General features: G+C 29.7%; 1 protein-coding gene and 1 long non-coding RNA gene across 3 annotated transcripts; one reads left to right on the plus strand and one right to left on the minus strand.

Moving 5' to 3' along the window:
- The first annotated feature begins 806 nt into the window (after positions 1-806).
- On the plus strand, positions 807-1309 carry LOC103310563. Its single transcript, XM_008189232.1, has 2 exons — positions 807-1233; positions 1305-1309. The coding sequence occupies exons 1-2, from the start codon at positions 807-809 to the stop codon at positions 1307-1309; spliced, it is 432 nt and encodes a 143-aa protein (XP_008187454.1).
- An 8254-nt stretch (positions 1310-9563) lies between these two features.
- On the minus strand, positions 9564-13647 carry LOC103310561. 2 transcript variants are annotated; one of them, XR_511127.3, is made up of 9 exons: positions 13202-13647; positions 13006-13115; positions 11874-12107; positions 11636-11767; positions 10933-11019; positions 10672-10821; positions 10465-10600; positions 10061-10186; positions 9564-9734 (listed from the first exon to the last, which is right to left on the minus strand). It is a non-coding gene; the product is annotated as an uncharacterized LOC103310561 (long non-coding RNA). The 2 variants fall into 2 exon arrangements; XR_001680216.2 differs by lacking the exon at positions 10672-10821.
- Between the last annotated feature and the right edge of the window lie 2598 nt (positions 13648-16245).

Raw genomic sequence — 16245 nt, forward strand, 5'->3', positions numbered from 1 at the left:
CAATTGTGTATTAAGTCTTTGACAGTAATTTTTTAGTAAACTTTAAAAACATTTAACAAAATAGACATTAGGTGAAGCTATAATAGTATAATAGATAAGTGATAGGAGTGAACAAAATATGTAGATTCGTCAGCAGCGATCGCTCGATGCGGTTACTATAGAATAAAAACTAAAAAGTAATTATTAAGGGCTCTATTTTAATTTTGTTAAAAATGTTTAAAGGACTATCCAAGGGAAAATTAAAAAAAAATATTATTATGAAATATTGTAAAATGAAAACATTTATGAATTTTGGTAAAAATAGTTTTTGATTGCTTCACTCCGTTCGGTTCTTATCGTCGTTTTAAAATGACGCGTGACGTCACAGGTTCCATCGGTCGGCCGCCCGCCTATTGCAATACACGTATTTCCTCGACGCATCGTTAGTCATTTATTTATATATTAACTTATAATACTCAAAATAAAAAGCGGTTTTCATATTACAAAACTTTAGATATTTTCCTACAACCTGACACAAATATCCTATTGAAATAATAAATATTAAACGTAGAAAACGTATATTTTATCCATAATTTATAAATTTTTTCGTTTGTTCATACTTCATATTATACATATTATACCAACACAAACAATAACAATACAATTATTGCAGTTTATGGGTTTTCCTAAATACCACAGCAGACTACGTTTCGACTAAATTCGTTTTATTTTGTTATCTGTAATCAATAGTATTGCAATTTTTTACATAGTAGGCACTTAGAGACACACTCCGCATTCATTATCTTACGTCAAACGTGCGTTCTAAAATGTCTTTAAAACCATATAGTTTTGAGCCAAATGTTAGTGACATTGATAGATTTGAACCAAATTATTCTGTATCTTTATGTTTACCAAATGTTCAGGGAAGAACCCAAGTAGAAGTAAATGAGTGGTGTAATTGTGAAAATTGTGCAAAAATGTCGAACGATTTAGAATGCATGTGTTGTTCAGAATTTGATAACGTAAAACAATTATTGGATTCAAAAAAATGTGTTACTGCTACTGCTTCCTTTGAAAAAATTATTTTAGATGAAGAAATATTGAATATTACTCGCCAACAGATGATTATGAAAACTAAAAATAAATTGAAGAAAAAGCAGTTGAGCGCGTTAGAAGTACCGAATAAAACATGGAGATATATTTGTTATGTTCAGTTTACTCATTGGGTTAATTCTTGGACTTCATTGGGAAAAGGTATATTTAAATTAAAATGTATTTATACATACAAAAATACTAACTAAATTATATATTATAACATATTGTAGAGTAGATAGTTACATTTAGTACAATAACTAAGTTTAAATATTTTTAGGAGTAAGAGTTGTCATTCCTGCATGTGTCATAAACAAAATAAGAAATAAGTACCCGGAAAAAGATGGATTGTATGTTGGTTTCAAAAAATCAAATACATATTTACCCTCGTAATTGTATATATTTATTGTAATTTTTTTTATTATTTTCAATAAATAATCATACTAAGTACAATAAATTCTAATTCAAACTTAAAAATTATATATGGTTAATGATGATAATAATAATAATAATAGTTATAATAATTTTATGATTTAAATTAAAAGATCAAAATCATCAGTAATTTATTTTTTATGACACTTATTTATTTTTGAAACCTTGAATACTTTTTCAATCTCATTTCATCAACATTTGGCTTTGGTATTGAAACTATATTGGTTGGAATTCGCAAATTGTCATCGATTGTACTTGTTTCTGTACTTAAATTATTACCTGTTCTTGCATTATTTTTGATATTTTCAATTATAATTTGTCGCCAATTGTTTGATGGATTTTTGTAACGATTTTTTAATGTGTAACGGCCGATTGGCTTTGAAAAAACCAACTTATCTCCTACCAGTGTTTTGTTTACATTATAATTGTGATCGAGAATGGCAATTATCGAACGTAAATACATTCCATTAAACTTGAGATGTATTCTTTTTGGCATATATTTCAAGCGAACATTATGGTAGGACTCCAAGCGACCAGTATGTACAAAATGTTTTGCGTGTTGTAAATCTTTTAACAAATCTTTAGCCATAATAATTTTTTTTAACGCAAAGTAGGACTCACTATTAGGATGTATCCAAAGCTTTTTTTTTAAGTCTTCATCGTTTAACTTTTCGTGTTCACATTTTGTTGTTTTGCCATTATCTTCCCATTCGTGCACATTACTAATGTGGTTAAGAACTGAAGTGAATTTTTCAACAAGTAATGATCCGTCACCGTTACAAGTTTGAGAGGACCACCATAAATGGTTATTTATGCTCGTTTTCCATAAATATGCATCTGGATATTTTTTGTCAAGTCCTTTCAATCTTTTCGACAAACTCTTAGACAAATGCCACACATCAAATTCATGTTCAATTTGAGGATATTTTGTACGTAAAAAATATCGAATACCTTTATGTCGATCCGTTAGAAATAGTTCAATATTACAATTTTCTTCTTCAATTAATTTATCGATTAACGATTCGCAAGCTTTTCGTTCCAAATCCCCAGAACCCATACCTTTTTGGACTAAATTAAAATCAATTATTTTACTGCTATGCAAGTCCATTACTGAGTAAGTGCAATATTTTGCGCAGAAACCTGGGGAATCAAATTGCCCATCTCCGGCCAACCAAATATTTTTTTCAGAATTTTTAATTTCATTTAAATTGTCTTTTCGGTGTTCACGCCACATATCATTAATTACTGGACCTGTATGTAATTTAGTAATAAAGTCGTATGTTGTACGTGAAAAAAAAGCTAGATTTATTGATCGACAAAAAACTGACATTTGAGCGAATAAAATTCCCGAAAGCGTTAAAGCAGCTCCAATTACAATATTCCCTTCTGGGCGTTTTCCAGTCTTTTTTTGAGAAGTCCATTGAACAGTGTGGCCCTCTTCGCAAACTGTAGTAACAGACAAAAATGTTCCTTGAACATAATGTTTCATTGATAGATTTCTTGTTGAACATTCTTGACAGTGTTTAAACAAACATAAAATATTTTCCCAAAAAATTATAAAACAAGCATCGTCGTCAATGTTTGGTTTTGAAATTAAATCATTATCGTCAACACATGAATCAATATCATCTTCATCACTTTCTTCTTCACTGATATCTTCATGTAATTCAAATGACAATTCGTTATTAGTCTTTAGTAAATATTGAGCAACACTTTCGCTACCTAAATCACATTGGACACCAATATCATTAACATTATTTTCATGTTCTTGAATAAAATCTATAGAATTGTAACTTAAGTCAAAAGAATGTTCATTTTGCGTTTCCAAAATGTTAAGTTGATCTTTAGATTTTTTTACAGGTGTGCTTGATTTAAATGAAGTTGATGTGAATTGATTTTCTCTTTTTCTATTCTGTCTTTCACATCTACTTGTAGATGGTAAGGTAAGAGTAGGGTCATCAGATTTTGTTTTGTAAATGGTAGGAAATACATTAGGTTTTAATCTGATGACTACCTTTGTGTCTGGCATAAGTTGCTTACGTAATACATCAGACTCATTGAAATCATCACTTTTAAAATGAGACGAACAAATTCTATTGTTTTTACCTGGTATAAAATTTTTACGTTTACAAAAATTAACCCATACCTTATATCTTTGTGGAGATTTTTCGCGCTTTGGAAACCTATAAAAATGAATTGTTTCTTTGTGGCCTATAACACGTACAACCGAAAACCCGAACACAACATTTTAAGTTTAACAATAATTATTATAAAAAGAAAAACGAAAACGAACTATATAATAATTTTCTGCTGTCGAATACGAGTCACACTACGAAGTAAATCAACGACTGATGTCTGATAAATGATAATGAACCGAAAAATATATTTATAAAAATTGTATTAGTGTACGGACAATACAAGCTTATAATACAAAAATAACAACTAAGATAAGGTGGCAGTCAAAACATTGGAAAGTGGTAGATATTATTTAACATGACGGGCTGGTGAAATAATTGTAAAATAGAAATAGACGAAAAGACGTATAAATTAAATGTTTTCTATCTTTAATAGTTTAATATTTATTATTTCAATAGGATGCTAGTATCAGGTTGTAGGAATATATCTAAGGTTTTGTAATATGAAAACCGCTTTTCATTATGAGTATTATAAGTTAATATACAAATAAATGAATAAAGACGCGTCGAGGAAATGCGTGTATTGAAATAGGCGGTCGGCCGACCGATGGAACCTGTGACGTCACGCGTCATTTTAAAACGACGATAACGATTAAACGGAGTGATGGATAATATTTTTAACAGTACCCAATTTTTAATTATACAAAATACTAACGATTTAGCTTTTATCTATTTTTTCCTTGGATGGTCCTTTAATGGTGTGCGTCGTAAGCGATTGTCATATTATTATGACAGCAATGTAAAAAATTTTTTTCGATTAACCGATGATTACAGCTTTTACGGATTTTGTCTATATGTAAACTATGTTATATCGAAAATTAACGTTATTCGCCGGTTATTAACGTTATAATTTACCTACGAATGTGGGAATCATCGTTATTTTCTAGTGAATAACGTTAATAACGGTATGATCTGGGAAACGTTGATTTGATTATAAAATAATGTCCAACGAGCAATAATAAGATGATCGCTAAACTAATAAATTGTGGTAGGTACTAATTGGGTAAACCAACAGAACTTTCTCGGCCACAGATAAGGTGGACCTATTTACAGTATACAATTACTACAAATTTTATGACATCGGTGGAGGTTACATATTTTGATCATACCCAACGAAAATGTATGTTGATTATTACCTTAGTACCTATCTATGTGTATAACTGTCGTCGTATTTTCCACTTATTTAAAATGGCTATCGATAAACAGATTGTATGCACAACTGTCTACGAAAAACTGAAAAATATTTTTATGAACAAACAAGACGACAACAACTCGTTTTTGTCTACTAAACTACGGTAAGTAATTCTATAATGAGACAAACCACTATTCTAAAAACATGACATAATTATTATATAAAAATGTAACTTGAAGATTTACATTTCGTAGAACCAACGCGCGCCAACGCTAAGTACCTATCTACATTGACAAGGCTGGGCAAGTTAACGATTTTTTTTAACTTGTTAAGTTAAGTTATTTTAAAGTAATTAAGTTAAGTTAAGTTAAAAGTTAATCTTATTTTTTTTTCGTTAACTCGTTAAGTTAAAAGTTAACTTTGAAAAAAAGTAACTTAACTTAGTGTAAAGTAAAAACTTGCTAATTTGCAAAAATAAAAAATTCCAGTCATATTATATGGTAAATTAGATAGTTTTTCTTTACGTCCAAGAAAATTACTGGGTAAATTTAAAATGATACATCAAAGAAAAAACACATTAAAAAATTTGCGTTATTCTTCGGACGAAAATTAACTTAATTTAGATATTTTTGAAATAAAATTAACTTGAAGTTAACACGTTAATCTTGAAAAAAAGTAACTTATTAAGTTAAAATTTAATTTGAAAAAAAAGTAACGAGTTAATTAACTTAATTTTAATTTTTAACTCGTCAGTGCCCAGCCTTGTACATTGATTATTTCGATTACGTATGGAAACTATACACAGCAGGTAGCGGAGACCGGGGCTAGTTGGGTACCGGGGTAAGTAAGTTGACCAAGTAGATTTTTAAAATCGAGCTTTTAAGTTAAACACACTGCATCGACAGCATTGTATTATGACCATCGTTGTTTACCACAGTACAAATCGTAGCGATTACAATATGATTATTCCTTAATCTTGTATGCAATAAATTAATATTGTTATCAACGATCGTTTTTTTTTTTAACGTTTTAAAAATTATGTTTTTACCTAGTTAAATTGTATTTTTTTAAAACATTCGCAGCAGAGTAAAACAACTATAAAAGGTATGTAGAAAACGATTCGGGTATTGTTTAATCATAATATTATCCATGATGTTCATAATTGCTTCGAAAGTGTAAAAAAAATGATTTGGGGCTAGTCGGCCGTCTTAGACTGGGGCATGTTGTCTTGCATAAATTGTTTTAAATAACATATTAACTAAAAATTTGGATTTGCTTATATAGATGGTGAAATACGTTTTACAGTTGTTATATTTTAAATAATTTTCATTTTTGATATATACCTTTTACGTCATACTTGATGTTAAACATACCTACTGTTAAATAAATAAGGAAATTTGAATACCTATATATATATATTATAATTTAAAATGTTTGACTTCAAAGAAGAGAATAAAAATACTATTGCTTCATTAATTATTATGTTTATTAAATTTTTAAAATACCTAAATTTAAACAAATGAATAAAATATGAGGAAAAACTGAATATATTTATATGTGTACACGGGGTAAGTTGGCCTGATTATTTTTTTTTAAGTTTTATTTTTTTTTGTCAATTATGGATTAATAATTAAGATAGCAATTTAAATTAATTATGTAGCTTACAAGTTACTGAACTGTTATGTGTTTTATGAGCTTTAAAATCATAAAACTGAATAAATTAAAAATACAAATGTAAAAAGTGAGTCAACTAGCCCCGGTCCCCCTACCTACACCATACACACCGTGTCATTCCCTCGTAGTCACAGTGTCACACAACATAGTAATTGATTTTATTTTTATAAGGTAAAAAGCAAAATAGAGCAAAAAAAGAAAATTACCAGCAACTAGTGGTACTCTATTGAATTTTTTTTTTTAAAAGAAGCCTGAACCTGACGTAAGTACTACAAATTTAAATTATTCTAAGTACTAAATATTATTAGGCCCGGAATTAAATATTTTAAAATCACACAAAATATGTATAACGTATACACGTACACTTATTATAATTTATAATTAGCATTAAAACTCGCGTTAAAATTATGCAAAATTAAATAAACACTATTGGTAAAAAATGTATTAAGTATTGAACTACAGCCACTGCAGTTTATTTAATAAACTATTATGTCATTTCATATTATAAAAAAATTGAATGAGTATATTAAAAAAAAATAGAATTTAATAATTAATAATACCTAATATTTAATAATAATTTTTCCCAAACATTTTCTTGTTCTTTTCTGCCCCCCCCCCCCTTAATCCGTGCTTGATTCAGAAAATTGATCAGACTCCTCATTGTTCAAAGTTGTTAACACTTGATGATATGTAGTGGAAACAAGTTTGTGTGACAAATACTGTAGCTCAAAGTAAATTTATTCCATCTACAAATCTATACAGATAAAGAAATCAGATCTAGTTACAATAATCAAATAAAAAAATTTTGTTGCCTCCAACGAGTTCACTATCTGTATACTTGCCATGTAGTATTGACTCAATCCTACATACAAGCCAGCTGCCAATTACAGTTCTTAACTTGTAGAACGCTTATAAAGTATTTACTATAACTGATATTGATTTTACCAAACAGCAAGTATGCAAATGTAAAATGTGGTTTGATCTTTTTTTATGTATGTTATCTGTTGTCCCGTTACTAGAGTTAATTAAGTATTGCAAAGACTTCTATCAAAGCTCTGTGACCAAAAATGCATTTGAGCATCAGACTTACTTTTGCTAGAACAACAACAAATAATCATTTCCAAGTTTTTGAAGTGACTTTGTTAGTACATACAGATTTCATGGTCCACATCTCATCTGTATGAAGTATTGGAAATACAACATCATAACTATCAAGGCATTTTCTTAGAAACACATACATGTGAATACAAATCAAATTAAATAAATTACACATTAATAATTTTATAAAGTAAGTTCCTACTTAATTTTAGTTTTTTCTTTGCTGTTAGATTTATTCAACAGTTAATTTATAGCCTAATGCCGGGTTGCACAAAAATTTAATGAATCAATAGTGAGCTAATGGTCCCTTAAACAAAATTTAGTAGCCCACGATTGGTCCATTACATTTTAGTGAACCATTAAATTTAATATTAACAGCGTGTTATCTCCATTTTTCAAACATATAACATACTTAATTTATTGGTGTTCAGCAAAATTAGTTTTGTGATATTAGTTTTAACATTTCAATTTAAATAAGCTATTATAAAATTTAAAGGTTAGAACATTATTTGTATTTATACGTTGAATTTTTACACTATTTAATTTTTAACTGATATTGGAGGAAGTAAAATATGAAAATATGAAAATAAAATATTGTAGAAAAACTAAAAATACACTAATATTATATTATTACTTTTAGGTCTTAAATAACAGGTTAATATTCACTCTAATGTTAAAGCTAACAACACAAAATTGGTTCTGCAGAACATTAAATAAAAATATTTATAAGACATGGACAACACATTTGCGTGCAATGTTTTCTTAAGCACATTAATTAATATCTTCATGTATTTTTTATTCAAAGATCAATACAAATCAAATTAAAATTGCAAATAGATGAATCTTCATTTCAATGCAAGCAGAAGTACAAAAATGGTCATCTATGTCTAGGAAATTGTAAACTTAGAGAAGAACTTGTAGAGAATTCTCAATTAGAATCTAGTAGTTATGATACTGAAATAACAAATCGAAATTATAGTTACGCATTCAGGGAATGTAGGTATTTGGAATGTAATTTAAATGTGATAATATAGAAAAACTTTAATTGTTCATCATTAAAAAAAAAGCGACCGAGTCACTTTGCTTCTAATCATTCAGAGTGTAGGCACAACTTCCTCTTAGGCTGGGTGCACACCAAAGCAGTGCAATTGCAGTGCGTAGTGGCCAGGTTATTGCAGTGGGTCGTGGAGGTTATTTCTTTTCACTGCATTGGTATTTGCCTAAGCTTAAAGGAGCATCAAACACAAATTATAAGTTGTTTTAATTAAAAAAAAATGTTCAATTCCAATAAAAGTGGTAACTATACGTTTAACGTTTCTCCCCAGATTAATCAAAGAATTATTAGAAATTGATAAATGGTGCGTGACATTATTGGGCCATCGTTATTGCCTATCTTATCCATGAAAAGTTGCTCCCTTCACATAATAATTTACTTATCTTTAAAGTAAATTTTTTAATTCAATGTGTTTTTATGCACTAAAGACGTTTATAGAATTTGTCAAGTGTTTAATTTTTTTGAAATATTTAAAATCTTAAATAGTGATTTTTGCTATGAATTCCTCTTTAACCACAGTCACTTATGACTTTTTGAAACATGACATGGAGACTAAACGTTTTATTGAAATTCTGATACTTCTATCGTCTTTAGCACTAAAAGTCACATATTTTTATGTGAATCATTATGTTAAGTGAGCAACTTTTACAAGTGTCAGATAGCTAATTATAATATCAAGCCCAGCCATCCAAACTACACTATCTCTTTAAATAATATTTTTTTTCGCATTGAATTTCAACCAAATCTTTTTTTATAGTTCTTACTACATTAATTTTATATATTCAATAATAACTTTAAGAAAACATTGTATTGTGTTGTGTGCTTCTTCAAAACTTAATATTAACTAAAGTGAATTCCTATATAAAGAATAACTTTAATTATTTTAATAATAATAATATATAAAAAATAGTACTATAAGATTTATTTTGATGAATCTAAAGAAAAATTATATTTAGAGCTTCTTGATGTATTTTGAAGTTAAGATCAGTGTCATTTTTCACATTTTCAACAGCCGGTTCAAAAACTGCTTTAGTTACAGATCAATTTAAAGCAGGATCACCTGAGATTAACTCTATTCCTGTTTAAAAAAAATATTACAATTACTATTGTTATAAAGCTACATTACAGTCAAGTCTTGATAACATGCATTTTTCTCTTACTTTTTGTTAGCCCTTAAATTATTTTTAAGTTTTGTTTAGGGCAATTTGAGGTATATTAACTCAAAACATACATAAGTCTAATTTATATTTATTCCCCTAGAGATTGGAGTTATCGAGACTTGACTGTATATTAAATGTATTAATTAAAATACCATAATATTTCTGAATTAGCAAGTTCACATTTAAAGGTTTCAAAATAAAGTTTTAATGAATTCTTAAGTATATTTAATCCAGTGGTACATACATTTCTCATGAATTTTGGATATTTTTTAAATCTGCCATCTCTTGTCTTACTTCAAAAACATACAGCGAATATCAGAAATGTAACCATGTAATAACAAGGCATTGTTGATAACAGTCGCTAACAACACTGGATATTTCAAAAAAATAGAAAATAAAATGTTAATAAGTTATTACAATAAAATATTAATTAAATGGAAATTGTTTAAGTGAAAAGAAGTAGAGTAAATTTATTGTCAATTGATCATTAAGTACAATAACTGTTAGAAAGATAGGTTGAATGGAAATTGTTATTGTGTTCAGTTTAATTGAATATTTCATAACCATTATACAGTTCGATATTTATATAATTCATATTTGTTATAGGTTATGTAAACAGGAATTAATATAAAAAATATCTTTACTCACAGATTTCATTGAATGTTATATACTCTTTCCAGAGGAAAACATCTTTGAAATATTTAAGAGGCCCACAATAAATGTTCATGATTCGGTTATTGTGCTGATTAATTAGTTTGAGAGTTTCAGTACTCATTGAGCCCATCTAATACAGAAAATAACATAATAATATAAAACTGATAGTAAAATGTTAAGACTATTCTTGTGAGTTATTACTTTTTTAACTTTATTGATAATGGATTTCAAAAATGTAATTAAAAGAGTAAAATCTGACTTTTGTATGATTCAACCCATCAATCTATACTCATTTTTTTCCCGTTGAATCAATATTAGTCTGTAGACAAAGTAAGTTATACACAGGCATACCTATAGGTAAATACCATGTACATTAATTGTAATATACATATTGTATAATATTAATTAAAGAGTAGTAAACAATTAATTTACAATAAAGTGTTATAAAATATTACTATTTACTTCATATCTGCTCTTAAAGTGACTAATTATGGGAACTTTAATAACCATTTATTTTCTTCTTTGAGTTATTGTATGAATTTCTTCAACCTAAAATCATAATTTGAATACATAAACTGTATTTACTCAGAGAAATATAATTTCATAAAATGTACAGTTTCAGAATGAAACAAACAGAATCAATCATAGATAAAGTTATTTGATTAAATTTAAAATTATTATCTATTCAAATTTAAAAATAATTAAATATAATTAATTTATAACTAAAATAGGAATTTTGTTACTTTACCATAATGTAACAAAATACTTAAAATTGTGATAAAAAAAACGGGCATGTAAGCAACTTTTGTGGTACGCACAAAATAGATGTCGGTTTGCGCGTGTTATAATTAGCAATAATCATATTATAATCTTTTTTATGATAAGTATACTTTATATTTTTAATTATTAATTATTAATTTGCTATTAATGTCTGTATTTTGTATTGATAATTAAAGTGTTTGATATTAAATTGAACAATTTACAAAAAAAAACTCATTTTTAGTTCGCAAATTTGAAATTTTAGTTAGTTAAAATTTGTTTACATATTTATTGTTTTTAAAATGAAAGTTAAGACTTTTTGTGGTAAATTTTGAAATTTTATTTGAAATTTAGCTAATAAACGTCTGTAATTATGTACCAATATTGTTTTTATTTAATACATTACCATGAAGTTCTTTGAACATTGGCTCCAAACATGAGAAGAATTCACTAATGTCTTGTATTTCTGTATTTGGGTATGGTCATTTATATTTAACATATTTTACATATTCACTTTCAATTGTTTCTCATTTTCCATCTAAAATAAATAATTAATTTTGTACTAATTACTTTTTCATTTTTAGGATAAAGTATAAAAAAATCTTAGCCCTTATAATTATATTTATAATTTTCAGTATATTTACCTCCTTATCAAAGAACTTCAATAATATGTTCACATTACTACTTTAAATAGTAACTGATGCATTACTACTCATAAGGTGAGCCTGTTTTCCATTTGTAGTAAAGTCCATGTCCTCTTCACTGGAATCACTTTGTGTATCAGACTGGTCTAGACCAGTATTTGAAAAGATTCTTCTCCCAAAAATAAGTTATTCCCTATATCATAGACTTTATTTCCATGGACAGTGATAACAGTCCTGTAATGTTAATTTGTTCTTAAAATCTATCATCTGACTCTATCAAAAACATTTTAGTACAATATAAGTTAGTACTTAATGTGTATATATACATATTTAGTTTAGTTATTCAGACAATTTATGATACTACTAACACATATTTAAATTGTAGTGATTATTGTAATAAATTGTCATATTTTTAAATGCTGCTCCACCAATTCTTTTAAGAAAACTAGATAAGTTTTCAACCACGTCCTAGGTTTGTATTTCTATTCATAATATATCTATGACCACTCACATATTAGATACAAGTTAGTAAATTAATCTAATAACCCATTTTATGACGTTAAATATAATCTATAACTTAATGAGTTCTTATCATATTTGTTTTTGGGTTTCCAGCAAGTCAAACCTATCGTTAAAAAGTTGAAATACTTCTGACGCCTAAAAATGTCAATAAAGTAATAGTTGAATTAGTTCATTAAAATATATTTATTGTACGTCAACCTGCAGTAATTATATTCAGGTTTCCACAAAAAGTTGTCATACTATTAGTAAAAACTTGTAGGGCTAATTGAACATTCATTCTTGATGCTCTTTTCACCATGATATGCTTTTTGGTCAGTTTAAATGTTTATCTGAAGTCATGGTTGCTGTTTAACCTTAAATTGACAGTTGACACCGGGTAGGTATTTTACATATGATAAGACTACGACTGTATTAATTATTATATAATAATACTTATAACTCGTCCAGTTCATCTAAGCCATCGGCTGACATCACAGTTACTAACACGGTTGGTATTACTTTGCGTATTACGATAGTAATCATAACGGTCGACGATGGCCAAGACGAACGAACGGGTTATAACTAATTGTTTGTTTGTTATTAAAAAAAAAAAATAATAATAATTACTTACTCAACAAGTAAATGATCTCAAAACCATAATATTATATATCTGTTGACGTGTTTGGTCGTGGGAATGCTTAAGCCCAATGTTAGCCGTCGGATCCATATCGTCGGCGACTGCTATAACATTACATCCAATATCGTCGATTTGACAAATTATTGCTTTGATACTTTTAAATAATTTATGGGTAAATTGAAGAACTTACCGAAATCACCAAAAATATTGGCCGTACCGTAGGCTCGACGTCGCTGCGATTTCCACAGGACTTAAGCATATTATATTACAGTTGTTACTTGTTCGACACCTCGACGTGCAGCCGTGAGGGACGTTCGCTGCGAGTGTGGCACAGCCATTACAAAATCTACAAAATCTATTTTTTCATGGCCACAGCAGCTATGAATCTAATGAACGCGAATCGCGTTCGAGATTTCCAACACCGCGTTATCTTTATTTATCGTCCGACGCGTTATCACGTCTTATCAGCGCCCACTTTTGATCTACAGCAGCGGCAGCTGTCACATACTTCTATTTAATACTATTGTAATATTCTAGAAGTCGGTGCTTCTATACCACACTACTACACTAGTATGTAGAAATCTGTGGCAGCCGTGTAGTGTGAGGGATCTCGGGGACGGCAAACTGCTCTAGACGAATAACGCCCGTCGCGTGTCAACCAATAGTAAAAGTCAGTTGACCTCGGAGTTACGGCAATGCGACATCCGCGTTAACCTTGGGCCGCCGCACGGTGGTCTGAAACGTCATTTTACGCGGCTGAATATCCCAAAACTAATAATTGTAATTTGTTTTCTAAATAAAATTGTTATTTACACATCCTAGGGAATACTGATACCGGCTACTGTGGAGGTACGGCCGTTAGCGTCAGACCACCTCCAACGGTGGACGTTCGTTACGTAATGAACGAAGCGGACATAAAAGTACATAACAGTCGTGAAGCATACGAGGTGGTTATAGTTTGTTTACAAAACTAATATAAGGACAATCGCAGCGTACGAAAAACGGCGGGTCACGTGATTTTTTCGGTCTCGGTACGAGTGGCCCAGCATAGGTGGAGTTTGTAGGTGAGCATAGATCGAATTTTGGGTGGGAGGGGGCATAAAAGTTTCTTTGTAAAATAAGTCAAAATAACACCTCCACTCTAATATCAATAATACCTTCACTCTTCAGCACGCATCAACTACTAAATTACTAAATTACAAAACTATTAAATACGAATTACCTACTAACTATATATAGGTAATATTATGGACTTTAAAAATCATTAATTTATAATACAATAAACCTATTTTCATTAGCAAATATATCGACAACGTTCTCAATGCTGACATTGATATCTTTTTCGATGTATAATATTGAAAAGTTTTTACATTTTTCTTGCAGCATAGGTAGGTTAGGTTAAGTGCGTAGCCATGTCTTAACTTTGCGCATTGCAGAAAAGCTTCGTTCACACGTAGCCGATCTGATTGGTATTGTTATTTATATTTTATTTGTTATTTTATATTTTATTTTATTGTTTCATAATTTGCGATAATACGATATCAATCCGTCGCGAAGGTCAGCCGGTGCGCACCGATGACGATTATGTATAAATGTATAATATTATGGCATAATAATTATTATAATGACATTTATTTTGACAACATTTCGGGAAAAAGAAATACTTTGTAAAGTCCCAAGATTTTTTCGATCGTTGTAAAATAAGTACCTGCCTGTTATAATATTTTATGCAATGAAAAATGTTTAATCATTTTGCGGGGGGGGGGATTTCGATCTTTTTGGGAGGGCTACCCCCCAATCGCCGCATATATGTCGCGCAGTCGTTCGGCAAACGGGAAAAACGGCGTCGTATCGTCTCGTGGTTACGAGGGAAGAGAGCGAAGGCCCGGTCGCCGGCCTTTGACCGAGAGCCAAGATGACCTGCAACCGCCGACAATGAAACCGAATCCGGAGGTGGATTACGTGGCATCTCGCCAAATTACCTCCTAAGCGGTGACGCAACTTGTTGATATTGATCGGCCCCCGTGTCTACAGAGTCTATTCAAAAAGAGATGATTATTACTCGGCGGCGATCAGTGTTCGTCGGGCGGCGTTCAGACATAATATTATTATGATCAGACGCCGTCCGCACTACGTCGACGCGTCAGGGGCTGCTACGGAACAAAGCCCCACGCCCATGCGCACGACCAGGCCGCCGAGTAACCATCTCATCGTGAATAGACTTATAGACGTTTCCGAAAGTCCAAAAAAATTAATAATGTCATTATTGCGAATCCTCGGATTTCTTTTTAAATATTGCCGGTGTTGCGCATTTTGAATCGCAATATTAAATTTGCCGACTCATCAAAATTAGACATAGTAAAATTATATTTTTATATAGGTACTCCTATTATATAATGAACAAAATTACAACTCTAAATACTTTTTAAACGTTTGGACACGTCGGAACTATACCTATTTATTAACTATTGTGATACGTCGTAGATTTATAATATGTAATTATTGTAATATTAATACAATAATATTACCTACGGAGGCGTACAAAGCAGTCTACGACTACTCCTTGACGAGTGGTTATAGTCATACGATTTGAAGTCGTACGATTTTTCATTCGCTAGCGTGTCGTATGAAATTGAAAAATAGGAAATTCTTTCGACAATTCCTTAATTGTCTATTAGATAGCGCCGTCTGAGAATTGACCCCCAGGGGCCCTTACCTGCTAATAAAACTGAAAATCAGTCATTATAACAATAAAATATATTGTTTTCTCACACGTCATACCTAGTTAATAATTATTAGTTATATATATATAATATTTTACACAATATTTTTGTCGCATAGGTGGGCCTACTTGCAATTCGAATCCTCTAAACCCAAAAGAGTAAATACAAAAACAATCAATATAATATGTACCTACATAATGTTGCTTAGCTATATTATATGGACTTGCCCCGGGTTTTGCTCATAAAATGTAAATTTATACCAAAGTATTTACTTATTAATAAGTAAAAAAAAAAAAAAATGACTTAAAACCAGTAAACAGTGTATAAGTCAACACGAATAATATTTAATTATTGAGTACCTAATGCTTTGAACTGATTTCAACAACATGGGATATAACCCTGTTCATGTTGATTATTTCGGCATGGCCTTGCATGACTTTTTGATCATAAAATATAATATTGTTATTAAGCAGAAAATATATGACAACCATGCCTATGTCCTATGACAACC

The sequence above is a fragment of the Acyrthosiphon pisum genome, chromosome X (genome assembly GCF_005508785.2).
Source record: "Acyrthosiphon pisum isolate AL4f chromosome X, pea_aphid_22Mar2018_4r6ur, whole genome shotgun sequence".
Classification (NCBI taxonomy): domain Eukaryota; kingdom Metazoa; phylum Arthropoda; class Insecta; order Hemiptera; family Aphididae; genus Acyrthosiphon; species Acyrthosiphon pisum.

Coding starts and splice junctions, on each gene's coding strand:
- LOC103310563 (XM_008189232.1), top strand. CDS start 807: ATGTCTTTAAAACCATATAGTTTTGAGCCAAATGTTAGTGACATTGAT.